General features: G+C 39.2%; 1 protein-coding gene across 1 annotated transcript in view; it reads right to left on the bottom strand.

Moving 5' to 3' along the window:
* Window positions 1-338: 338 nt before the first annotated feature.
* Window positions 339-26,295, bottom strand: part of LOC133270183 (atrial natriuretic peptide receptor 2-like) — a 38,084-nt gene continuing 12,127 nt past the window's right edge. The window contains exons 8-23 of the mRNA XM_061455178.1: window positions 21,659-21,731; window positions 18,957-19,104; window positions 17,518-17,604; window positions 17,129-17,272; window positions 16,354-16,475; window positions 14,549-14,690; window positions 10,969-11,021; window positions 9,744-9,829; window positions 8,654-8,773; window positions 7,698-7,791; window positions 6,813-6,900; window positions 5,902-6,041; window positions 4,565-4,717; window positions 3,504-3,602; window positions 1,820-1,911; window positions 339-1,305 (exon numbers count right to left, since the gene is read on the bottom strand). Coding sequence (XP_061311162.1) covers window positions 1,141-1,305; window positions 1,820-1,911; window positions 3,504-3,602; window positions 4,565-4,717; window positions 5,902-6,041; window positions 6,813-6,900; window positions 7,698-7,791; window positions 8,654-8,773; window positions 9,744-9,829; window positions 10,969-11,021; window positions 14,549-14,690; window positions 16,354-16,475; window positions 17,129-17,272; window positions 17,518-17,604; window positions 18,957-19,104; window positions 21,659-21,731 — 1,806 coding nt within the window. The 3' untranslated portion in view covers window positions 339-1,140. The remainder of the gene's footprint in view (window positions 1,306-1,819; window positions 1,912-3,503; window positions 3,603-4,564; window positions 4,718-5,901; window positions 6,042-6,812; window positions 6,901-7,697; window positions 7,792-8,653; window positions 8,774-9,743; window positions 9,830-10,968; window positions 11,022-14,548; window positions 14,691-16,353; window positions 16,476-17,128; window positions 17,273-17,517; window positions 17,605-18,956; window positions 19,105-21,658; window positions 21,732-26,295) is intronic.

Raw genomic sequence — 26,295 nt, 5'->3', positions numbered from 1 at the left:
TGGTATCGTTTCTTCCTGTATCTCAAGTATCTAATTCTGTCAGACTGTTAATCAGGTCAACTGAAACTGGCTAAACTCCTCAAAATACATTAGCCTTGAAAGGTAATCTGTTGTGATAAATAGAACCCTAAAAAGTATAAACAGGGCCCATTGTACACATATTTTGTCTTTAAAGAAAGTCAACACCAGCAGTGCTTACAGAACCATGCTTATCAACAGATTACTCAGCTTGTAGTGAGAGGTCTCTTTTTACAGGAAATGCTTGCTCAGGAATGACCTTTCCTAAAGAGTGTCCTAAATTACACAGTGACTCAGAGGGCTGCATGATTTCACAGTCAGACAGACAGCAATAGGAGGTTCACCACTGTTTTAGTCAAAAGCGACATCTTAATATAAATAAACATTAAGACAGTTTTTCAGAGAAATCTGAGCAGCCAAAGACAAGAGCAGCTGTAAAGTACTCTCTGCTGTTTAACAGTATGTAATGTCTTTCATTTCTCTCCTAAGATTTTCAGATCTCTCTACCAAGATGGCAGGTATTACTAAGCGTTGACTCTACGGAAATATCTGACTTTCTTCTTAGTTGTTCTTTCTATGCTCCAGGCAATGGACATGAAACAGAAACAGGAGCATAAATTCCTGTTCCAGTTTGTATCCACTGTGACTGCACTGCTTCATCCTCCTTTTCCAATGGGCCTTGCTTTCTTACACAATACACATCTCATTTTTTCCCATTCGCAGCACAAAACCAATCACAACCACAAAGTTTCTCACACCACTAAATAGCAATACACTGTTTCCTTCTTTCCTGTGGAAGCAGTTTACAGGCTGGAATGTCCAGCCAGCTAGTTTTGAAGTGATGGAGGCTGCTGTCAGGGGATTACCCAGCAAAACCACACCAACAAGTAACACTGGGAGCTACTTTCTGCCCTAGCAGCTGGTGAACCATTCTTATGTATCATTCCTTGAGACAAGTTTTTGCTCTTTTGTATTTTTCCTGCCACTGGTGGGAAAAAGACACCTGCGAATAAAGTCTGAGCTAATACACCCACAAGGCCAAAGAGGCATAATCTTTCCTTACTTTCTGAAAAAATGACCTAACAGACTGAAAGCAGGATGGATGCTGGGGTTAGAGAGTGGCTAGTAAGCAGGACTTGGGAGAGGATCACTGGGAAGGACACCTGGTATCGAACTAAATGAAGCTCTGTTGGGGTCCTGATGAGTCACAGAAGTGCTGGTGACTGCCTTCTGGGTGGCAGCGGCTTTCTTACCTTCCAGCCAGTATGTTACCATGTCTCCTTTCCCCTAAGGAAGAAAATGAGTCCTGGGGTTATAATATTACCCATCATCTATGCAATAATCTTATTACAATTCACATAAAGTCCCCAAAAGAGGCTGCTGTGCCTGTTAGCCATTTTACACACAGGAAAACTGACACATGAAACTTAGTTAATAGACAGTAGCAGCACTACCAACTAAAACAGTTCTTTGAAGTCCCATCCAAAACTGGGTCCAGAAGTATGTTCATTCTCTTATGGAACTCTTATGATGATTTCAAACAGTTATGACAAAGTGACTTGCCACACAATAGTTCCAAGTTTGGCTGCGTACTTCACCTCTGAATTATCAGGGTTGTCCCACGAAAAAAGCCATTGGAATTAGTACTGATATAAAACCTGGACCTGCTCTTCAGGGATAGAAAATTGTCTAACACAAGGGCTCTGAGACATAGAGGACTGCATGGGTTAAAATTCAGGGACTCCAGAGTACTTTCACACTCTCCTCTCTGAAAAGCTGAATATAAATGTTGCATACACACCTTGACTTGTAAATTTCCACGACATACTAACACATACTCTCCAATCTGCTCCAACAGCTGGTACGTGCTTGAACTGCACTGTATTTTAAGAGCTGGAAAGAGAGACAGTTGTCATATTATTGCAACAATTTAAAAATCTGAGACAGGCCTGGTTCCCTCTGTGTGCCAAAGGCTTCAAGACTCATTAATGAACTCCCCCTTGCTTTTGTTATGTGTTTGCTGTCCTTACTGTTATTTGAAATGTTCACACACAAGTTCCCGTATCCTGGCCTATTTGTGAGAGCATCTCAGGACAAATACACAGCTGTCAACAAACACGATTCTTTACATCCTGCATCTAATATTATTTGTCTGCTTTTCACAGCTGCCTGGCTGGAGTTACTGACGAGCAAGCACCCTTTTCATCTTGCAAAGAAAACCATATGTAACCACTTGGGGTTTTTTGCCTTTAACATTCTGTGACACAGAGTAAATCATTATGTTTTTTTGTTTTAAAAATATCACAGATGACAGTAGGACTGGCTATCAGTCTTACTGATTTTTCATGTATCAGAAAATGATGTGTTTGTAATATCCACTTTTTTGTTATTGTTTGTTTGTTTAAATTTTTTTTTTATTGAAAGTCTCAAAACACTCCCTGTAGACCAGGAAATACAAGTTTCGATATAGCCAGATACATATTTCTGAAATATTCTTTCCAGTAGGTATGTGATCTTTTAATTGGTCATGCTGCTTGGGAACAAGACACTAGCACTCAGATTCCAGCTGGCAGCAATTTTAATTTACATTGCTAGTAATTATTTATTTTAAAGTTACCATCTTACAGTTAAAACACGTTAATGCAATTTGAGATCCTCAGATGTGCATGGCTAGAGAAAGAAGGAGATAAGACAAAGGCTTAAAAGAGAAAAAGCTCTGCCTTTATACTTATGTTTTTAGTGTTGATGCACCATATGAGAAACAGATTGGCATATAGAACAAAAGATGAAATATGGAGAATGATAATAGCAGATTTTGAATGCATTAGTTTTAAACCAGTTCAGATGAGATGATACGAGGGGCTTGAAAGTAGGAGGAGGAGGAGGCTAAAGATGAAGCTTGCTAACTGAACACGGAGCTCTGTTATCTCCTAGGAAGAAGTGGAAGTGAGGATATCTCCATGTTTCTCTAGAGATTTCTGTCTAATCACTTTGCTGGAGGACACATATATGATCCTCTATACTGCTTGAAGACAGATACAGCTCCCATGGTGTCCTACCATCTCTTATGTTTTCCATTAGAGGAAATTATCAGTGAAAAAGAAGAGTCACAAAATAATAAAATACTAATATAAAAATATTAATAAATCCAGCTGGATTCCAAGGAGGAATAGAAACAGTGAACAGCCCTGCTTACCTCTCATTTTATCTGATGTTCACTTTTTTTTTTTTTTTTTTTTTTTTTAATACTTCAGAGACATGAAAATCCCTTTTTGAGATTTGGGGAATGAGGGGATCTTGTTACAAAGGCTGTAGAGAATATCACTGGCATAATTTTCTAATAGGCAGACTGGACCAGAAATCAACACCCTGCTTACAGGATTTGCAGTCATTTAAACAGCACAGGAATCAAAACTCAGAATAACATTTTTCCAGAACTCATTTAGGGATAGTCAAAACCACACCTGCAGTTTGCTCATCATTACCTTCACTGGTAGATTCCATCCTGGAAGCTGTGTTCACAGTATCTCCAAATAAACAATACCGTGGCATTTTGGTCCCAACAACTCCAGCTACAACTGCCCCTGTTAAAGAAAAAGAAAAAAAAAGGCAAGACGTTTGTGGCTATAAGTCACATAATCAGTCATAAAGTACCATGGCTGCATCCCACGTTAGCTTATATCTCATTCATTAACAAGATAAAAACTGAGTGTCAGAATTGTCTTCTATGGGGGATACCTCTGACTTTAGAAGGCTTCCAGAGCCATGGGGAAAATTGCAAAAGGGCCTCAAAAGAGGATGGTGGAGAAAGTGATGATGGGATGTAGGTAGTGTGCATGAATTAAGCAACCTGCAGATCCATGTTTCAACATGACGACAGGATATTTTGAGGGGCAGTGAGATAAGAATGCTGCCAATAGCAGCTGTGTACACAATGCTTACTAATCATATAGAAGAGCAAGAACAGGAAGTAATCTGCTGATGATAATGGCAGAAAATGAGCATTTTGATTCCTTCATGTCATCCACAGGGACTTTTAAAATGTAGAGGTATGATCTCCTGCTGAGACAATGTAAGACACTCAATTTGCAGATGCTGTGCTGCACAGCACACACCCAGCTCTGACTGTCTATCAAGGATTTGCAATCACACATCAGCTTAGATCAGGGAGCTGAAAGTCTGAGAGTGAAGGATAGAGGAGCTGAAAGTCTGAGAGTGAAGGATAGATCAAAAAGGTAAGAAGCAACTCATAGTTTTGAGAGAACAGTTGAAAAGGACAAGTAACACGCACAGAATGGAAGTCCTCACTGAAATCAACATAGGCACTGGGGCCATGTCATGTTTCCAATGCTGTATTTTGTGTTGTGTTCCCAACATTTGAGTTATCCAGTAATTTATCCTGTTGGAATAAATTCTGCTAGAATAAACTACTATGAGGAGTTCAATCCCCTGCCAAGAAATTAACTTAATTTTTAACGGAGAAGAAATGCCACTCCAGAAACATTTGTTAAACCAGAGAAGGACTCTTGCAGCCCTCTCAACATACCTGAATGGATTCCTGCTCTTATCTTTAGGAGGGTGTTGGGCTTGTGTGGAATCTTAAAAGTCTTGCAGACATCCAGAAGGTCTAAAGCCATGCTTGCGATCTCACCAGCATGAAGGATCCCATTCTCTTTAGGCACTCCTGATACCACCATATCTTAATACAACAATGCAACTGTGTTAATGTTTGGCATTACACACAGATTTACCAAAGGATGCTGCTTAAGCTAGAAAAAATAAAGCCCTTTTCCCTCATATTCTGTGGCAAAGTTTTGCCTGCTAAGCAGAGAAAGCCAGAAACAAATGAAGGAGGGGGCAACAGCTCACGTGTGTAATTAACTATGACAAATGGCTGAGAGAACTGGGCTGTTTAGTCTGGAGAAGAGAAGGCTCAGCAGGCACTTATCACTTTCTACAACTACCTTGAAGGAGGATGAAGTGAAGAAGCGGCTGGTCTCTTCTCCCATGTAACAAGTGATAGGACAAGAAGTAATGGCCTCAAGGTGTGCCAGGACAGGTTTAGACTGGATGCTAGGAAAAGTTTCTTCACCAAAAGGGTGATCAGAGTTTGTAACAGGCTTTCCAGGGAAGCGGTGGCATCACTGTCCCTGGAAGTGTTCAAATCTATCTTAGAGGAAGCCCTCAGTGACATGGTTTAGTGGTGGACTTGGTAGTCCTGGGGTAACGGTTGAACTTGCTCTTAAAGGTCTTTTCCAATCTAGTTGATTCTATGGTTCTACGATTCTACACTAGCTCTGAAGAATGCTGGATTTCCTTCTTACTTAAGGAACTTATATAAGATTTATTCCCTTCTATCCTTTCTTCCTCCCTCCCTCCATTGAGGATGCTTGAAGTGGGACAGGTAGTGGGAAGTGACTGCTCAACACCTTTTGTCTTTGGACAGATATTATAAAGAGAGACAATGATTCCCACTAGGCATTTTCCTGTGCTTCCTGCACTGACTCTTACTGTGTAGAACAAGAAAGAGATATCTTCAGGATCCCTTCGGCGCATTTTTTCAGGAATTTTATGCTCCAGAAAATGCTCAACCTTGCCACAGAAAAAAAAACACAAAACCACAAAACACAAAACCCAACAAAAACTGGGGTGTTTTTCTGCTTTTTTTTTTTCACATCTCTTGTAGGATTTCCTGTCTGTCTCATCCAAAAACTTCTAGATTCTGCTGTGAGGACTTCTCCCCCAACTGTTTCGTGTGGTCTTCCCAGTGGTAATAAACTTTCCAAATCTCTTTCATCTGTTCTTCCTTGACATCAAATCAGTCTCTATTCTGATGAAATAAATATTCATGCCCCATTATTGTCCACAGCTCAAGGAACTTACAGGCATCTCCTATTGTCTCCACCTTATAGACATCATAGTTATCTATGATTTCATCAAAAGTGGTATAGAGCTTGTTCAAGAGATCTACCACTTGGTAAGGTGTGCTGCTGCTGGACAGCTGAGTGAAGCCAACAATGTCACTGTTAAAACACAACAAAAAGAACTTATCAACTATTTTAACCATTGCAAATTGGTGATCCCAAATACACAGTAATAATTTGTCAGTGGATTTACATCTTTTTCAGTGTTCTTTCACTAAGGATATTACAGAATAGTTTTGTCTTCAGAAATGTACTTAAATGGAAAAGAGACTCCTTCCATTCAAAAGGACTGACTGACCTAAGTCTTTTTGCTTACAAATGCAGAAAACCACTTCTTACAGATAGACTTTAATCTATGACAGACTAAGTTGTCTTCAATTTTGGGTTATGTGCCACTGAAAAAAGAGAATTTTATAGCTGTTCATTTATGACAAGTGAAGACATACAATTTATATGTTGCTTTGTGCGTACATAACAAGTTGTAGACTGTAAATCCATGTGGAATCTAAGGATAGACACATTTCCTTTACACAGCTAAATGCTGGAACCTTTAGTTAGACCTATCTTATGAAATATACATGCATGTGTGTAACGCTCATAAAATGACATGTTACTGTGTGCTAGAGCCCAACAGTAATCTCATTTTTCACTTAATTATTAATTATAATTATAATTAATAAATTATAATGAAAAATGGAGATGTGAAAATTTTGAAGGACACTCATTTGCAGAGTTACATGTTGCCACCAGTACAATAAATGGCAGTGTAGGCAGAAATTCTGTACTCAGGTAGGAGCTTCACCTCTACTAGGAGTCTAAAAGCCTCTTCAGTAGGAGCCAGTTCTAATCCTGTCTTTCATTTTTGTTTACCTGAAAAATATGGTGGCACTTAAGTAACTTTGAGCTTGTGCATGTTTTCCCTGCCTGAGATCATCTGCTACTTGCTTCGGCAACATACCTGTTGTAGAAAGTAAAATATTGTTACTCTTTTGACATGCTTAAAAGCATACAATAAACATAATATGTTTTTTTCAAGGTATAAAAGCAATGTTTATAAATGTGAAATATCCTAAAGTTGAAAGCACCAAAATCTGCTCTGCTGTAGTGTGAGAATTCACAGTAAATCTCACTGGTAAGAAGTCCATATTTTTCAGATGAGCCATAAACTTCAGTTCAAACAAACCAATATCTATACTTTCCAAGCAAGAGTAAGGTTAGAACCTAATAGTGTGACTTGGGGTATTACTAACTCTTTCTTTGTCAATTCTTTGCTATTGTTTTCTTCCTGTGTTAAATTTGTTTACTACCTTTAATCTGATTTTTTTTATATGTATTTCTCCTATCTTGCACTTTTCACAGCATTTTCCTTTTTTTCTCCTAGATGTTATAACTGCTCCTTTAGCCCTTTTTTTCTTGTAGAATTCCAGAAGATACACTAATATCAAAAGTAACCTCAGTCCAAAAAGCAATTTTCCAACATATATAACTGTAACAAAGGACCGACATTCAAGATTAGAGTAAGATTACTATGGATTCTGGAGTCATAGCTCTCAGACTAGTGCACTAATCTTTAGGAGGAAATTATTAAAAGCACCGAAATATCTTTCCAGCTTTGCAAGAAACAAGTCTGCTATTACATTGCCAACTAAATGTTATCTATTAAAGAATCACCTATCAAAGGGTTTCCATTCGTAATTAAACAGTTAAAATCAGATTATTGTTAAGAATACCCAATATTTTTGCTACATAACGTACTATACAACAGACGATCAGTCTTCTGTTTTTCATGCATTAAATCCTGGGTTCTCTCAGAAACCAGTATCTCCAGATGTTTGCTGTACTTCTCCATCTAAATAACATAGAGAATTAAATAAAATAATTATTTTACTGAAACAGGTTCATAGTTGGAGAAGATTTAAACATTTGAATGATTCTGCTTTCAAAACATTCAGATAAGCAAAGGCTCAGGTCTGAGATAGATAATTTTGTCTTACAAATCCAAAGATCAGATTTCTCCCTAGGTAAATTTATGAGTCTAGATTTGAGATTGTTGCTTACATGCAAGAGGGTAGAGCCAAATTCCAGGATTTTCAAAATCTGTTTAAACATTAGGGGTCAAATTGAATGCAGAGACCAAGAGGCAGACATGGATTAAAATATGTTACCAAAACCAAATGTACAGAAGTCTCAATTTTTTATCAAAAGCTCAAAATGTTGTTTCATAAATTATCCTTCTATGCTATGTTTTTTGCATCCTTGCTCTGTGTGATGCAGTGGGCTGTGGAGACAGTCTCTTTTTATGATGAGGTGCTTAAGATATTCTGTTAAGAATCCATCCATAAACATGCTGTTTGTGGCATTCAAGGATTCTGTTTCCCCAGTACTGTAAGACCAATACGAAGCCACTTGGAAAAGGGAAATATGGTTACCTGTGAGTTCATTAAAACCCAAACATTTTACTGAAGAAACAAAAGTATTAAGCACCCAAAAGTGGAGAAAGTTAAGGAAAAAATTACAGAAATAGAATGAGAAGGAAAGCTGATTCTCAAGCAGAACTGCAGCTACAATCAGCCCATCAGAGGTAAATGAATTACTTTGGATTTTCTTATCAAACAAGGGGTATGAGATCAAAAAAAAGACCTGAAGGACAGAGGTGAAAGTTATTGCAAGTGAGCAGGTTGACTTGGATTGGATTAAAAAACTAGATTTACCAGAGTCATCATCATGTCAACAGGGCTAACTTTATTAGGATTCATCTTGAACAACATTTTCTTGACTTGTTCAAATGTAGGCCTTTGGGCTGGATTATTTTTTCTGCACTTTCTGATTAACTGCAGCAGAGAAAGACAGTGAGAAAAGCAAACAGCATTTTGTCATTCTAAACACAGGCAATGTTTCTAATTAATACTACTATTTTCTCAGTGCAAACTGCATGTGAAACTCTATCCGTAGCTGGCGACATGTGGCTGGTCTATACTGAGGTCTCTGGAGTTCTGTAGATCTATGCTGAATGAAGGATGTTAGTTCATGACAATGCTGCTGCAGGAAATAATGGATTAGATGATCACATTCCTTCTGCCAAACACTGCTTAATTTCTCATCTTGCGCTTATGCTGTTGAAGTCACATACTGTTTTCAGAGGCCTTGTCTGTACACAAAATGCACAAAAGATTAAAATTTCAACTAATCCTTAAGAATGTTAGCTCCCAACTAAAATCCAGCGTGCTTATGAAATGTTTGTTGTATTTTGGGTGCTACAAGCCACCAAAGGTGAATTATATAGCTCTTAAGCTGGAATGAGGATGCTGCAGTCTTGTGATTTAATTGAACTGGGAAGGAGTGTACTTTGTTTCATTAGACAGCTTGAGGCTACTGAACACATAGTTCTTTTTCATGAGGATCAAACCAAACTCATACTTTGTCTGAGACACATGCTTCACTAATTGGAAGTCCTTTGCCAGTAATCTAAATAGATATTATTAATATAAAATATGTATAGAACTAATCACTTTAAATAAAGTTAAAATGCACAAACCCCAATGATTTAATATTAAAACCATCATTTATTACACTGATAATTTGAAGGGAAATTTGAACAGAAGGGAATATTTGAACAGAAATATTCCATTTTTCAGAATGACAGGATATTAAAGCATTTCATTGTGCTTTCTTTGAGATGTACTTCGCTCCTGGGTTGTTTCCATTCATCAAAGGTAATATTACCATAAGACTTCTGGAACATGTCTTAAATTCACTTCAGTAAAGGATATTTGTACAAAATACTGTATCTGCCTCACTCACCTCTATGTAATCTGTGGGACATGGGCAAGAATTCTCAGCCTTTCCTGAAATTAGTTCTGCCAAAGGGGGGCACGAAGAATATTCACCTGAATGCACATCATCTTTCTAGAGAAAAAGGGATTAAGCAGGGTTGAAATAAGTGGTGTGTTTTTCATACTACCCATTGAAAACATATTCCTGTGATCATCATTACTTTTATGATGTCTTCATTGTCACTTCCAGATCAGCTTTTTTACATAGGAATACAAAAAAAAAAAAAAAAGATGTAACTCAGTCTAAATGGAATGGTGTTGTGGAAAAGCTTTTTCAAGGCTGAAAGACTTTAATCTCAGTGTTTATAAGAGGTAAAAAACTTTTGAAATAAATGAATACCTGGCAAGATATTGAGAAACTTTTGAGAAACCACAAGGCCTACACTGGTGTACTATCACAAACTATCAGAAATGGAAGAATGGCAGATTCAGGTCTTCATACAAAAGATGTTCTTTACTGTGAGGGTGGTGAGACACTGGAACAGTTTGCCCAGAGAAGTGGTGAACGCGCCATCCCTGGCAGTGTTCAAGGCTGGGTTGGACAGAGCCTTGGCGACATGGTCTAGTGTGAGGCACCGCTGCCCATGGCAGGAGGGTTGGAACTTGATGTTGTTAAGGTCCTTTCCAACCCAAACCATTCTATGATTCTATGATTCATTGTTACATTCTTCTTAAATTACTTCAGGCAGAATATGGTTATGCATCCACAACATCTGGTTTCAAGTTAAAGGTGCATTTTTTTGTGTTTGCCATTTAGCACTGATCACAAGACAGGTACAAAGTAGACATTTTGCTCATGGAGAGCAGCTCGTTTGCTCTTCTAGCTTATTTTTATCACTGTAAGACTGCATGGAAAAAAAGGGAAGGAACAACAGCAGAAAAAGGTTGTTACAGCATACCTTACTGCTCCAAGCCCCCAACCACCATTATGCCTCACATAGCTAACCAAAAGGCAGTCCTGGAGTTACATTATTTTTTTTATACACTCTTCTTCAAAGTCCTGAAAGTAAGATTGGTAGATGCATGAGGAAGCCCTGACTGCATAACCCTTTGGAACTGAACTTACTCCCACAAAATCAAAAGGAAAACACACACTCAAAAAATAAATCAAAGGTGCAATTACTCAGAGTTTGGTTTGTATCTTCAGCAGAACCAATTAAAGTTGTCAAGCAAACTTCAAAGTTCATCTTTACTTACTGGCATAGGGTTACTTCTTGTGGCAATTTCTAGTAAAATGATGGCATAACTGCAGAATAAAAAGAAACCGAAATTTCAATGAAATAACAGTTAATGGAGTCAGTGATTTTATCTTTCCATGATTTCTTATTCCTCCCTATTTTAGGACTGAAATCCCAGTATCCCAAAAGGGAGGTTAGCAACGGTGTTGCTATCTGTGTTTTCAGAGATCTGTCAATGATCACTTCATTGCAGTCTCTTCTCACATTTACGAGTCTCAGAGATGAAGCATTTGAATTTAATGGACAGCAAAGCAATTTTCCCTGGAAGAATTAGTGGAATCTATAGGGGTTATGTTCAGGGACTTACATAATATCTACCAATTAAACATACAGAACAGGTTTGTGCTTTAGCCAACAAGCAGAAGCAGGTTCATCAGTATTATCACCTGGAGGAGTAGCTTCTTTTCAGCATTTTGGTGAATCTCCATAGTCAATGAGAACAGCGTGTGCAGAGTATATCTTTTACAGTCAGTATTTTTGCTTGTTCTTTCTGAATTACATTTTCATCATAATCTTCTTCCTCTATGAACCAAGGCCAAACCCATTCATGAAGGGTGAAGAATGCAAAAAACTGGAATAACAACTAGGTGTTCAGTTTCCTCAATGAAGACACTGAAGATCTAGAACAGTGATTTCTAAGAAGCCAGCACCTCCTCTAGTCAGCACTCCTGATAAAGATGCTCTTGGCTTTTTGTGTATTTAAACTATGTAATAATTAACTCTCAGCATGCATCACTACTTAATAACATTTATTTTTATGGTGCTTGCAATCTGCTGTTTTGTTTGCTAAGGGTTGCTCTGTTTGGTAAAGAATTCTGCCTATATAAGGGGTATGTCTATTTATCTTTCAGTCCACTTGTGGACCACCACTGGCAAATAAAGTAATGCATATGAACTACACTGAAAACTGTAGAAATTAATCTGATGAGATTCATGTGTTAATTTGGGGGTTATTCGGTAGTAGAAAGGAATAGCAATCCTGGTGAGACAGCAAAGCTGAAACAGATTTTCAAGGAGAGTACTTACATGATGGTCACTCTGATAAAAGCAGTACTGATTTTGTTCAGCTTTAGCAACACTGCTCAAAAAAAGTCCTAACATAGTGGATAGTGAAATTCACGTAACAATTGCAACTCAGGAGAAGCCAATCTAGGAGAAACTGTGACTGGAAACAGCCTCTTCAGCTCAAAGAGGAGCTGCTTTCATGCTCCTGTTCTCATTTCCATTTTAGCTTTCCCATCTGACCAACACATTCCCTGAGGAACTTTAAAAACAAGTGATTCATCTGTAAAAGCACACAAAATTGCAAGTGACACTCCTGCAGTTGCTACTCATTTTTCATTTGGGCCATACCTTCTGGAATACTAATGGACACAGATAAAAACTAAGGATCCCAAGACTGGGACACTGCTCCCTGGCCCAATAAGCTCACATACATATATCAAGAAGGCTTAGCACATGCTCACATCATCAAACCTCAATTGTGTTAGAATGCAGGTTCTGAAAAATAGTTCAGTTAAGAAGACAACCCTTTTAATGCTACACGGTACATCTCTTCCTTTCTTCCCTGACTGTATGTTGCTCTTCTGTCTTTTCTGTTTTCATTTCTTACTGGCTTTTTTTTTCTTTTTTTTCACCAAGACAAGATTAACTGCAGTAACAAAAGAAGACCTGGATTTTGCAGACATGGGACTGAGAGCAAGATGGATTTAGCAAGCATTCACTGAATCTGTCAAAAGGTCATTGTAGTCATCCATGATATGAGTGAACCAGCTCTTAGCACTACTTTAAGGGGTGTGCTTTGGCAAGAAATAGCTTCAGGAGGCCAGGTTGACTGCAGAGTCAAGTAATGATATCTAACCTGAACAGGGGCCATGTGTAAACCAGATGAGCACTGAGGAAACATTTTACAGAATGTCTACTGGCTGTGCGGCAACAATAAACTGCAATTTATAAGGCAATCCTAAAATTACTGCTTACTTGGAGGACAATACTTCCTAAGACCAGTGAATGTTGAAAAAGTAAAGACTGACACAGGACAAATGACAACAGTCAGAAATATCAACACAGTGACAAACTGCTGTTACCTGAGCTATTCTGAAGACAATTCTAAAGTCATGTTTAAACTTATAAATACCATGAAACTTCAAATTATTGCTTACATAACATTACAGAATGGACTACAATTAATAATGTTCAAGCACATTGCATAAGCATACATTTTTTACAAGGGAATAACATGTATTAATCCAGTAAATCTTATTTATAAAATTATGTCTTTATATAATTTTTAATGAATCCTAATTGAAAAAAGGGGAAGACTTAAACAATGTTTTCTATTTCTGCTACTAGTTCTTCAATGAAAGCCCTGTAACAATTACTTAAGACAGTAAGAATTTGTTGTGGCCTAGGGCAAGCCAGAGTAAAACTCATTTTTTTGCTAAAAAGCAATAATAGCTACCCTTTGGTAAATGCTGTTGATAAACTGTGCTAATAATCATGCCTTCTTATGCTTAGCTGTGTCGCTCTATGAACATTTCAATCTCTAACTGAATTCCAGTTCTTTACATTCTGCTAGCTGCCAAAGTCACCAGGAAATAGGAAACTTCTGCTGGTCTGGGAATGTAGCAACAAGAAGTAAGAAAAAAGGGCCAGAAATATCCTGTAGTACCATTCTGCATTTCCCCCTTTCAAATGCTTTTAGCAAAGTACTGGAAATAAGCAGAGGAAGTATAATTGTCATGAAATAGAATATGACAAGAACACAGTGGTTTTTATACTTACACAGAAAAATCACATGAGAACTAATAAGTATAGGTTTGGATTTTTTTAAACCTAGTTCAATGATTTTGTCATCAGATTATTATTTTCTGAAAATTCAATTGTAATCCTGTTATCTGAAAAGTGTTTGGATAGAAACTATCCATCACTGTCAAGGCTAAATCTGATAGCTAAATCTGACATTGCAAAGTGATCTCATATAAAGGTTTTCAAAAGGAAAGGAATGAAGCTATTCACTAGTGTATCTATTTCCTTTTTCCTACCTCTTTTTTTCACTACAAACCAAACATTGTCACGGTGTCTATGCAGCAAAATAACGTATTGACAGTAATTACACAATTATGGGTTGTGTATGTGCATTATGACATTCTAGAAAATTGACGCTATTAACTTTTAAAGTATTGCCATTATTGAAAACAATCTGCTTTTTCATAAGAAATGGCAACAAAAACAGATTACTAGATAACAGCAGATTTTTATTCCTTTGTAATCTACCAGTCCAGAGTAACTCCTTATAAATTATGAGGCCAAATCTGCATTTATATGATGTCAATGAATTCGGTATTTGGTTAACACCCTTGAAAGAGAAGATCTGTGATCTCTTCTCTGTTATGTATTCCAAGACTGATGCTTTTAAATGTACAACCAAACATTTACCAGGGTGACCACAGAATTATGCTGAGCCTAACTGTGATTAAAGAATACTCAATTGAGGTTAGATTATTAATTGTGATAAAGAGCAAAAATTAACTACCTGTAGACATCTGTCATAGAATTGGGTTCATAGTCTGAAAGGGAGTGGATTTCAGGAGCTGTGTAAATCTGTGTCAAATGCTGCTGGTATGAGCTTGACCCCTCCAGAGAATCTTCTTTTCTGTATGATTGCAAACCATAATCTAACATGGAAGAAAACAGGAAGCAAACTATTCAATGGGTACTTCTCTGAAACACATGCATTAGTAGGCAGTAACAGAACTAATCTAAAGGAATTAATTTTCCTTATTTGAAATACACATCCTAGTCTAAAAATAGTGTGTGTCTGGTGGTCTCATCCCCTTAATGCAATTGCAAATATAGGATCTGGAAAATAAATATTTGGGTTAGACTACATGATAGCAGGCAAGTTGAACTACATGGCTCCTTCCAATCAGAATTATTTTATGATTTTATAAAATTATATTCAGAAAACAGGCTCATTTCAGTGTAACAGTTAGCTTGCAAATGTAGGTTTCTCTCCTACTCATCCCCTGATCTTTATCTGTGATGGCAGGTTGTTACAGTAATTATAGTTTAGACAGACCAGAACTATTGAAAATCAGATGGTGGGCTTTACTTGCACACCATCAGCTTCAAAACAAAAGCAGCATAAATGTGAAACATCTTTGCAGGTATACTTTTAATATAACATAGAAGAGAGTCCCAGCATGTGACTCAGCATTGAAGAGGAGAAAAAGCCAACTGACTTCAGTTTTCTTTCTGATGTAAACAGCACTCTGCTGAGTGGATGGGAAGGCACGATGCAGGGGGATGGGAAGGCACGATGCAGATGTCTGGGTTTGTCTGGAATAACCTTTAATTAATATGGTCCTAGAACTTCATTCTTTATGTTGGAGGTTATTGGAGGTTTTCAAATAGCTCCCACATTGGCTATTTGTGAGCTATCTTTAACATTATTGCATCCAAATACACCATGAATATTTGAAATCTCTGCAGTGCCACCAGTTAAATTCTGAACAATTTCAGAGATCCCACTTAATTCAGAAGAGCTGTGCTACTGTGGTACAGTTGATACAATCCAGCTATCTCAATTCTTTGTGCTTTTCTCCAGAAAAGGCTCTAAGCAGTTCTGAAAGCAGCAGGATACTAAATGAGTTGGAGAAGCAGGCATGACCCTGTGAAGGAGACATAGTCATAGGATGAACCATTGAAAGACAAATGTGTTGCTGCTGGTTTTGATATGACTGTGGGTTAGACAGTGTGATAACTACTTTGGGAAAGAAGCAGAAGAGATGATCACTGCTTTCACTCCCTTTGGCATCTGCAAACTAAACTAGACTCTCCAGGGGTTTTTCTGTCCTCACAAGCTGTCTTCCCCTACCCAGGAGCAGACCAGACCTGTAGTTCTTGCTAGGAAAATACAATTCAGTTTTTTGTACAGACTAAAAAGGTCTGACTTTATTCCGGTTTTCTCCATGAAACTATCTTGTGTTTATCAATCAGTCAGCATTACTACATGTGCTCACAGCACTGTCCATGGCTCAAGTTTTCTCCCTGTATCAAAACTGAGAATGAGAGAGAATTTCTGGTCAGACTGATGTTGATGGACTCAATCATTTCTGGGATCTGCTGTGTGCATCAGTGACACCTGATAAATGACTTGACATGGTAACATAACGTGAAACTTGCTTCAAGATGAGAGAGTTATAGTGAAGTCTGGCATAGTCAGCATTTCCACATGAAATGTCAACATGGAAGTGCTTGGGAGGAGGACTGAGTGTAAAATGGATATGCATTAGTGGGTTAGCTGGAAAGTTTTGAAATTTTGTGTCTTCTTTTTACCTGTTATTTTACAAACCCATCGGTCATCTATAACACAGTTACTTGACTTCAGCCGTCCATGATACATTTTGTGATGGTGAAGATAAGCCATTCCTTGTGCAATATCAGTAGCAAAAGAAAACCTGAAAGACAAAAATCAGTGAGCTAGTATTTCCAATCAACGTCCACTTAAATGGCTCTAAAGCTTACTGAAGTTGTCAGGAAACTTCTCTGTGACTGCAGTAGCTTTCAGTTTGTCCCCCCATGTTCATTTTACCAAAACACTTCCAGTGGGTTGTTGAAAGCCCTTAACTCCCACTCAGTTTGTCTGAGTCCACAGTCTCTTTTAGGATAGTTTCTTCTAGAAATTCCCACTAACTCTGTATCCTTGAGAGGGAGTCCAAATATTTACAAGAAAAAGAATTTTTTATTAAGTTTCTTACATTATTTTCTCACATTTTATTTTCTGTCTTGTTTTTTAATAAAATGGGAATGCTAAAGATATTTCAGAACAAAATGAAGCTACTTGAGATAAAAGGTTTAAAAGCAGTTTTGCAGTATAATTGGACTCGGTTGAAAAGTCATTGGCTTAGCATGTCCATCACTAAAGATATGATTGCTCCAAAATCCAGAAGACAAGTTGAGATGCATATTTAAATTCAATTTCTTTCTTTTCATTCTCTCCATGTTACAGTGCAAGCTGTCTACCCAAGGACTTTATCTAAAATAAACACCTTGTCCTAAACTACACATAGCACAGTTTGTTTCATGTAGCTTTTCAGGAGGTTTTTTGTACCTGAAACCCCAGTTCAAAGGAACGTCTTCATTGAGTAGAACATCACTCAAGCTGCCTTTGGGGCAGTACTCTGTCACAATGGCAACATTTGGCACTTCTATACAACCTCCAATGAATTTGCAGAGATTAGGATGGTCAAGTTCCCTGTGAAAATCAACAGAAATCAAAGCACACCTGCAATTTTCATGGCTATACCTCCTGCTTTTTGTAGGGTAACTGGAAAACCAAGTGCCTTGTCTCACAAGGTAGAGACAAAAGTAAAACAGGTTTTAAAACAAAGTTTGAAAAAAAAAGGAACATGAATTAACAGTCACATTTGGACAGATTGGAACCCTTAAAGAACCGGTGTAAAAGGGAACAACGTACAATTCTCAGGTTTCACTTCTTACCTCACTTGTTTTACTTCTTTGCGTATGGATTTGGACAGCGTGAATGCCTTCTTCATTATTTTTTTTATGGCCACTCTTCTACCATCACTGAAACAGAATGAAATGCTGTTCACAGAGTTTTAGGCCAACTTCATAACCCAACAGACTATGAAAATGGACTGGATATTTCTTCTGCAGTGGGCAGCTTCATAGCTCTAGACGTGAGGCACAGAATTTAAGCATGTGCATATATGGGTGTAAATCTGAGTATATGACAGGTGACAGGGTCTTCTTTGTAGGGTAGGGGAAACATTAGATATTATACTCAAGCATCCTTGATCTGTGCATGACATTTAGAATGTAAGACTGTTAGTCAGTTGAGGCAGTTTGATGGAGCAGCAGCAAAAGAAAATGTCAGAGATAGTGAAACACATGCAGTGAAATTCCTTCTATCTGTTGCTTCTGCGTACTGTTTTGAAGACCCATCATTGATATTTAACATCCTTTTGTTCTCATCAGATGAAGCATTCACTGTGATGAATCAGCTAAGTTTGATAGACAGCAGAGCAACTTTCCTTGGAATAATAAAGGAATCCAGTGGAGAAACATGCAGGAATTTAAGTGTTACCCACCATACAAATAGAACAGGGGCTCTGGTGTAGCAGTTGTAGGTGCTTCATTGAGAAGACTGATGTCCCATTCTTACACCTTTCACCCTTGATGAATGTGATTGACTTTGACTCATCCAAGGAAGATGATGATGATGAAAATGTCATCATTCAGAAAGAAACAGCAAAAATGCTCACTATCTATAAGCATCTATGCTAGACACAGTGTCTTATCAATGAAGTGGCTGTAATTTTCCAGCACAGTGATTTATGCTGAAAAAGCAGCTGCTCCCCTAAGCTGAAGATTCTAAGTAAGCTTCTCTACCCTGCAAAGCACAGATCCTGCCCTGTGTATACAAATGGTAGACATTACTTTTATCTTTGCACATGTTCTGTCCTTACCCCCTACTTGTATTATTTTTATGTGGAAAATTGCTTTCTGGATAGCGGAATATGGCTATACTCTTTGCCATATAGTATTATAAAATGCACATAGTGTGATCCAGAGGTGAAATGCTCAGTATTTTCAGCCATATTAGCTGGTTTAAGGACAAGATTTTTAATATACTACTGTATAGGATGCCGCTTTTTAGTGCAAAGAACCTAGCTGCTCTCTGCCCACATTTTAGAAAAAGGGCAGAAGACTAGAAAAAACAGAAGACTAGATGTAAGATATTCCACAGCCAGTGTATGGTATAGAAGTCAGATCATGGTATTAACTTACTGAATTTGATCTAACAAGATAAATGCAAGCTTTTACTCTGTCAACAGTAAAAAGCGGCAAGAACCAGAAAGAAAGGCGAAACTATGGTATAATAGGCAACGCATTAAACGAATAATATATTGACTTACTATCTCCCAGTCTGGGTGAAGTACTGTTTCCTGGACACGTTAGCAGCAGCTGTGCAGGAGCTCAGAGCTGTGATACAGCTAGCATTGGATTCACTGGGTACTGGGGGAGCACTCATGATGCTTCCCATTGCTCTCTGTACTATGCGATCTAAATGGGACATGGGATGAGAAAAAGCACCCAAAGATGCATGTTATTGGCAAGGTAGAGACTCCAGAGGCAGACAAATATAAGGAATTCTGCAAATATTTGCATTTTGGCTGGTCTTGTTTACATTGAGACAGAAAGCCAAAAGTAAAAAGTTCCAGAGGTGATTCATTGCCACAGCACTTTCCCATTAATCCTCAGGATTGGATGCAAATTTTGTTTCTCTACTCTTGGGACGACTAGCCTTTGTTGCTACTTTGAGGCTGAGGACAGAACCCAGGGAAGCAGAGCAAGCTCTGCGCCATACTTTAGCAAGTCTATTTGGAGCTTCTAAAAGACTGTAACATAGAGGGATGTGGGAAGTGATTCTAACACCAGAGGGAAGCCAGAGAAGAGCCACAATACAGTCAGATGGAAAAAAGTCAGTGATCTCAATATATGTTTTTAATCTTCATTGACCATCTTAAGGTAAAAAAATGGATTTAAAATGAAATTTAATTAATTACATAACATTTCACCATCTCCATTTGAAATCCAGATTTAGCCAATTAGTCTCAGCATTGCTGAAAACTCTTAACTCTCCCTGGTATCAGTATACAGTAAAGTGTGGCTGAGGAAGCTCAGCATCTTGCCTTGCATCAGGATTGCCATGATCCCACACAATAGTATTATCCATATGCAGTTCCAAATTGCATTGACATCTGGAGTCATTCTATGGGATTCCACCCAGAAACATATTAGAGATCCCTGAGATAACTTTGATAATATGTGTGCGTGTATATATATGTATATACATGTTTCTGTGTGTGGTGCAATGAACCAAAAAAGGAGTTACCTTGAAAATAATAAAGCTAGGTTTTCGTAGTACAGGGTACATACCCTGGGAACAGCACTGCTCATGTGTTTCACAGTATCACAGTATCACAGTATGCTAGAGATTGGAAGGGACCTCAAAAGATCATCTAGTCCAATCCCCCTGCCGGAGCAGGAACACCTAGATAATGTTACACAGGAATTCGTCCAGGCGGGTTTTGAATGTCTCCAGGGAAGGAGACTCCACAACCTCCCTGGGCAGCCTGTTCCAGTGTTCCGTCACCCTCACTGAGAAGAAGTTTCTTCTCAAGTTTAAGTGGAACCTCTTGTGTTCCAGTTTGTACCCATTACCCCTTGTCCTATCATTGTTTGCCACTGAGTAGAGCCTGGCTCCGTCCTCGTGACACTCCCCCTTTATATATTTATAGACACTGATAAGGTCACCCCTCAGTCTCCTCTTCTCTAAACTATAGAGACCCAGCTCCCTCAGTCTTTCCTCATAAGGGAGATGCTCCACTCCCTTAATCATCTTTGTTGCCCTGCGCTGGACTCTCTCCAGCAGCTCCCTGTCCTTCTTGAACTGAGGGGCCCAGAACTGGACACAATACTCCAGATGCGGTCTCACCAGGGCAGAGTAGAGGGGAAGGAGGACCTCTCTCGACCTACTAACCACCCCCCTTCTAATACACCCCAGGATGCCATTGGCCTTCTTAGCCAATTCCATTTAGATAACTTTATCAGTCTACTATGGATATCTCTGAACAGCTCTGTCCAGAGAAGACATACTGTCTGTTTCCAGATCTCATCGTATTATCATTCCTCATTACTCACTACTGTTAATTAGCACTCCTAGGCATGATACCTAGCCAACATCTGTTCTTTACAGAAATGAGGGTAACATATCAAAACTACACAGAAAGTAATGTTCAAGTCCAAGGCTGAAAGTATCTCTACAATATGTTAACACAAGTGCACCTTGACATATCTACTACCAACACAGGGATATAAGACAGATAAAGCAGACATCTTTCTAGCAATTCCTCACAGAGACAGAAAATGAGAAAGTGTACACCAGCACAGATCCATCAACATCAGCAGATTTCTACTTTATGTTTACCCTTTTTTGAGGGTCTAGGCATTGTTTTCCTTACAAAGGCCAGAACAATGAACAACAAAGTAAATAATCTATACCTCTTTTAAGTGTAGTATATTAAAACACATTATAACATCTGATTTATTCTTAACATGTTTAGTTAGAACCAGTTAAATCATACTTTACATCCAGCTGTAAAATAAAAAAAAAAACCTCTGGCCACAATGAATTACTTTTTGCAGCAAGTCTGTCATACACAGCAGACAGTAAGAGAAATTAAGATTTCATTATTTGTGGAAATCCAGAGGAACTTAGTGAGAGCAATTATACAGAATGATACATCCTTTGAAGCAACAGTAATTTATTTTTTCCAAGTACAGAAGTCATCTTTTTTGGGATAGGCCTCTCCTTTTTAATTAACAAATCACCATAAAAAGAAGGAAATTATTTCAAATTACTTTGACATCTAAAGTTCCAATAAATAAAAACATCAGTGATCAGTCCACAGAAGTTACATGGATGAAACTTTGGATATGTTTTTCACAAATTGGTTCACTTTTGTAAGACCCCTAAAACATGTAATTGAGATTGAGATAATTTCTCAAAATTATTTAGGAAACTGATCATAGTATCAAGTGACAAGTTACTAACCTTGTTTGATGCAAGTGAAGTCTATAATCCAGCTTTCATCCCAAAACATCTTTTGTTTCTGATATTGAAACCACTACAAAAATAAATCAAGTTAATTCCTGGTGTAGCCCTAGTGTCTTTGAAGGAATCAAACTAGTGAATATTTTTTATTACATAGGAAAGTTTATAAGTATGCAAACAAAATCTGACTTTTAAGCATCCAACATGTATCTTAGGAGTAATATGAGAACCAAGAACAGGCTTAGAAGAGAAGAGTATCTAATAAATATCTCAAAAACTGTACAGTCTGCATTCTAGAATCTAATTACTTGTCATATTTTGCATTGGTTAAAAACTCTCCTGTATTGTCAATATATCTTATGAATTTACATCTCATCCTGGACATCAGATGAGAGATTTACATCGTCTCATGGCATGGAAATATCCTATGTTATATAAGTGCATGACAAGAACACATAACCTCCCAACCCCAAGTTAAGAAGCAGTATAATTTATGTCCTGCAACAGAATTAGTCCCCAATCCACAAATGAGGTCATACTATGTCAGATACTCTAGCACAAAGAGTATTAGGCAGGAAACCTGTCGGCCCTTTGCAAAGAAGTTATTGGTATAATAGTAGATCTTCTGTAGAGCTGACATGAGAAACTAACAAAGTGTAAACACAAGCTTTCAAAAGAGGAGCAGCAGACTAAATTATTCAGTTGTTATTGCTGCAGTCAATGACAAAATGTCAAACCACAGCAGCATTTTACCATCCTTATAAAACTTACTATAGCGTGGAATTTAACATAAGGGTGTTCATTGAAACAGGTAACAAAAGCCCAGATAATTTGCAAGGAACATGGTGTGGAGATTGTGTCAATATTTTGGTAGAAATTTATGACAAATATAGAGCTCACTGAATCAAATTAAGTCTTCCCATGAATTTTAAAAGTTTCTGAGAATTATATCTACATTTTATCTTGCAAAGGTATGACTGAACAAATATTAGCTAGAAGTGACAGTTAGGCTTGCTACAGACACTGATAACAAGAAATCCTCTCCTCTACTTGTACGATTAAAGAAAGCATCAGTTTTTCAGATTTACCTTTTTTTTTACATTAATTACTGAACTAGATAAAAGGATCTTGTTTACTTATCATCTAAATAAAGCATAAAAAACAAAGATGATACTACAGAAGTTAGCAGGAGTAAGTATATAGAAATGGAAGAAGAAAAAAATCCAGAAAAATAGCAGAATAGGTAATTTTTCCTACAAGACCATTAGATAAACCTACGCAAGGCCAAGAAACTATTGCTCTTTCTAAAATGACGATTAAAAGTGTCTGAACTTCACATTTGTCCAATTTCTATTAGATTGTACGGTTTACAGGAGAAAGACTATAAACGCATTGTCACAACTGCCCTGTGGATTATAAATTTTAAACCAGTTTTCAACAGTTCTATCCCTAACTTGCAGAGCAACACTGAGAGGGCAGAGAGCAGAAAAAATACCTAATTGAGATTCAGATCTTCTTACTCAGTGGGTCATCAGACTCAGAGCATCGTAGAATCAACTAGATTGTAAAAGACCTTTAAGATCACCAAGTCCAACCATTACTCCAGGACTGTCAAGACTTCCACTAAACCGTATCACTGAGGGCTTCATCTACATGTTTTTTGAACACTTCCAGAGACAGTGATTCTACCATTCTTCTGGGAAGCCTGTTCCAATGCCTGATCACCCTCTCTGTGAAGCAACTTTTCCCAAATTTCAATATCCAGTCTAAACCTTCCCTGGCACAGCTTAAGGCCACTTTCTCTTGTCCTATCACTTGTTACTTGGGAGAAGAAACTGACCCCCACATCACTACAACTTCCTTTCAGGTAGATGTAGAGAGCGATAAGGTCCTCCCTGAGCCTTTTCTCCGCCAGACTAAACAACCCCAGGTCCCTCAGCTGTTCCTCATCAGACTTGTGCTCCAGGCCTTTCACCAGCTTTGTTGCCCTTTTCTGGACCTGCACCAGCACCCCAAAGTCTCTTCTGTAGTGAAGGGCCTACAGCTGAAAACAGGAGTCAAGGTGCAGCCTCACCATTGCTGAGTGCAGGGGGATGATCACTTCCATGGTGCTGCTAGTTACGCTACCGCGGATATAGGCCAGGATGCCGTTGGCCTTCTTGGCTGCCTGGGCACAAGTTGGCTTATGTTCTCATGTGCTCAGTCAGCACTCCCAGGTCCTTTTCCACCGAGCAGCTTTCCAGCCACTCTTCCCCTAGCATGTAGCGTTGCATGGGGTTATTGTGGACCAAGTGCAGGACGCGGCTCTTTGCCTTATTTAACCTCATACCACTGACCACAGCCCATCAATTCAGCCTGTCCAGATCCCTCTGCAGAGTCTTCTCTCTGTGAGAGTTACGTTACGGCCTGGCACAAGCAATCCAGGAGGTTCCTCGATTGTGTGGAAGACAACTTCCTTCTGTAAGTAATAGAGGAGCCGACAAGGAGAGGTGCCATGCTTGACCTCATGCTCAACAGGGAAGGGCTGGCTGGAAATGTGAGTCTCCAGGGCAGCCTTGGTTGCAGCGCTCATAAGATGGTTGAGTTCAAGATCCTCAGGACAGTGAGAAGAGCGTGCAGTGAGCTCACTGCCCTGGACTTCCTGAGAGCAGACTTTGGCCTCTTCAGGAACCTGCTTAGTAAGGTTCCATGGGATACAGCCCTAGAGGGAAGCGGGGCCCAAAACTGTTGGTTAATATTCAAGGATCATCTGCTGCAAGCTCAGGAGTGTTGCATCCCAAATAGAGGAAAGTGCAGCAGGAGGGCCAGGAGACCTCCTTGGATGGATAAGGAGCTGCTGAGGAAACTTAGAGGAAAGAAGAGGCTTATAACAGGTGGAAGTAAGGACAGGCAGCCTGGGAAGAATACAGGGATGTTGTCCAGGAAGCTAGGGATGTGATTAGGAAAGCTAAGGCCCAGTTAGAATTAATCCCTTGGCTAGGGATGTGAAAGATAACAGGAAGGGATTCTGTAGGTACATTACAAATAAAAGAGAGGTGAAGGATAACGTGGGCCTGCTCTGTAAGTTTCCAGGAGAACTGGCTACCTTGGATCTGGGGAAGTCTGAGGTTCTGAATGACTTCTTTGCCTCAGTCTTCACTGGCAAATGCTCTGACCACACCACCCAAGTTGTGGAGGGCAGACACAGGGACTGTGAGAATGAAAACCTTAGGCCCACTGTAGGAAAGGATATGGTTCGAGACCATCTTAAGAACCTGAATGTGCACAAGTCCATGGAGCCTGATGAAATCCCGCCGCGGGTCCTGAAGGAGCTGGCAAATGAAGTTGCGAAGCCGCTGGCCATCATATCTGAGAAATCATGGCAGTCAGGTGAAGTTCCCGTCGACTGGAAAAAGGGAAATACAACTTCCATTTTCAAGAAGGGGAAAATGGATGACCCAGGGAACTACAGACCAGTCAGTCTCACCTCTGTGCCTGGCAAAATCTTGGAGCAGATTCTCCTAGAAGGCATGCTAAGGCACATGAAAAACAACAAGGTGCTTGGTGACAGCCAGCATGGCTTCACCAAGGGGAAATCCTGCCTGACCAATTTGGTGGCCTTCTATGATGGAGCCACAGAAATGAAGGACAGGGGTAGAGCAGTTGATGTCATCTACCTGGACTTATGCAAAGCGTTTGACACTGTCCCACATGACATCCTTGTCCCTAAATTGGAGAGACATCAATTTGATGGATGGACCACTTGGTGGATAAAGAACTGGCTGGATGGCCGCACAGAGAGTTGTGGTCAATGGCTCAATGTCCAGCTGGAGATCAGTAACGAGTGGTGTCCCTCAGGGATCCGTGTTGGGACCGGTCTTCTCCAACATATTGGTGACATGGACAGTGGGATTGAGTGCGCCCTCAGCAAGTTTGCCAATGACACCAAGCTGTGTGGTTTGGTTGATATGCTGTAGAGAAGGAATGCCATCCAGAGGGACCTTGAAACACTTGTGAGGTGGGCTGATGCCAACCTCATGAAATTTAACTGTGCCAAGTGCAAGGTCCTATACCTGGGTTGGAGCAATCCCAGGCACAGCTACAGGTTGGGCAGAGAAGAGATTCAGAGCAGCCCTGTGGAGAAGGGCTTGGGGGTGTTGGTTGATGAGAAAATGAACATGAGCCAGCAGTGTGCGCTTCCAGCCCAGAAAGCCAACCGTATCCTGGGCTGCATCAAAAGGAGCGTGACCAGCAGGTCGAAGGAGGTGATCCTGCCCCTCTACTATGCTCTTGTGAAAGCTCACTTGGAGTATTGTGTGCAGTTCTGGTGTCCTCAACATAAAAAGGACATGGAACTGTTGGCACAAGTCCAGAGGAGGGCCACGAGGATGATCAGGGGACTGCAGCACCTCCCATATGAAGACAGGCTGAGAAAGTTGGATCTGTTCAGCCTGGAGAAGAGAAGGCTGTGTGGAGATCATAGCAGCCTTTCAGTATCTGAAGGGGCCTTACAAGGATGCTGGGGAGGGACTCTTTGCTAGGGACTATAGTGGTAGGACAAAGGATAATGGGTTAAAACTTAAACAGGGGAAGTTTAGATTGGATATAAGAAGGAAGTTCTTTACTGTAAGGGTGTTGAGGCACTGGAATGGGTTGTC

The sequence above is a fragment of the Pezoporus flaviventris genome, unplaced genomic scaffold (assembly GCF_033815535.1).
Source record: "Pezoporus flaviventris isolate CSIRO_AGI_PZ_B2104156 unplaced genomic scaffold, CSIRO_AGI_Pfla_v1 ptg000018l, whole genome shotgun sequence".
Lineage (NCBI taxonomy): Eukaryota > Metazoa > Chordata > Aves > Psittaciformes > Psittacidae > Pezoporus > Pezoporus flaviventris.
The sequence above is the reverse complement of the archived record's forward strand: the minus strand, read 5'-3'. Positions and strand labels throughout refer to the sequence as shown.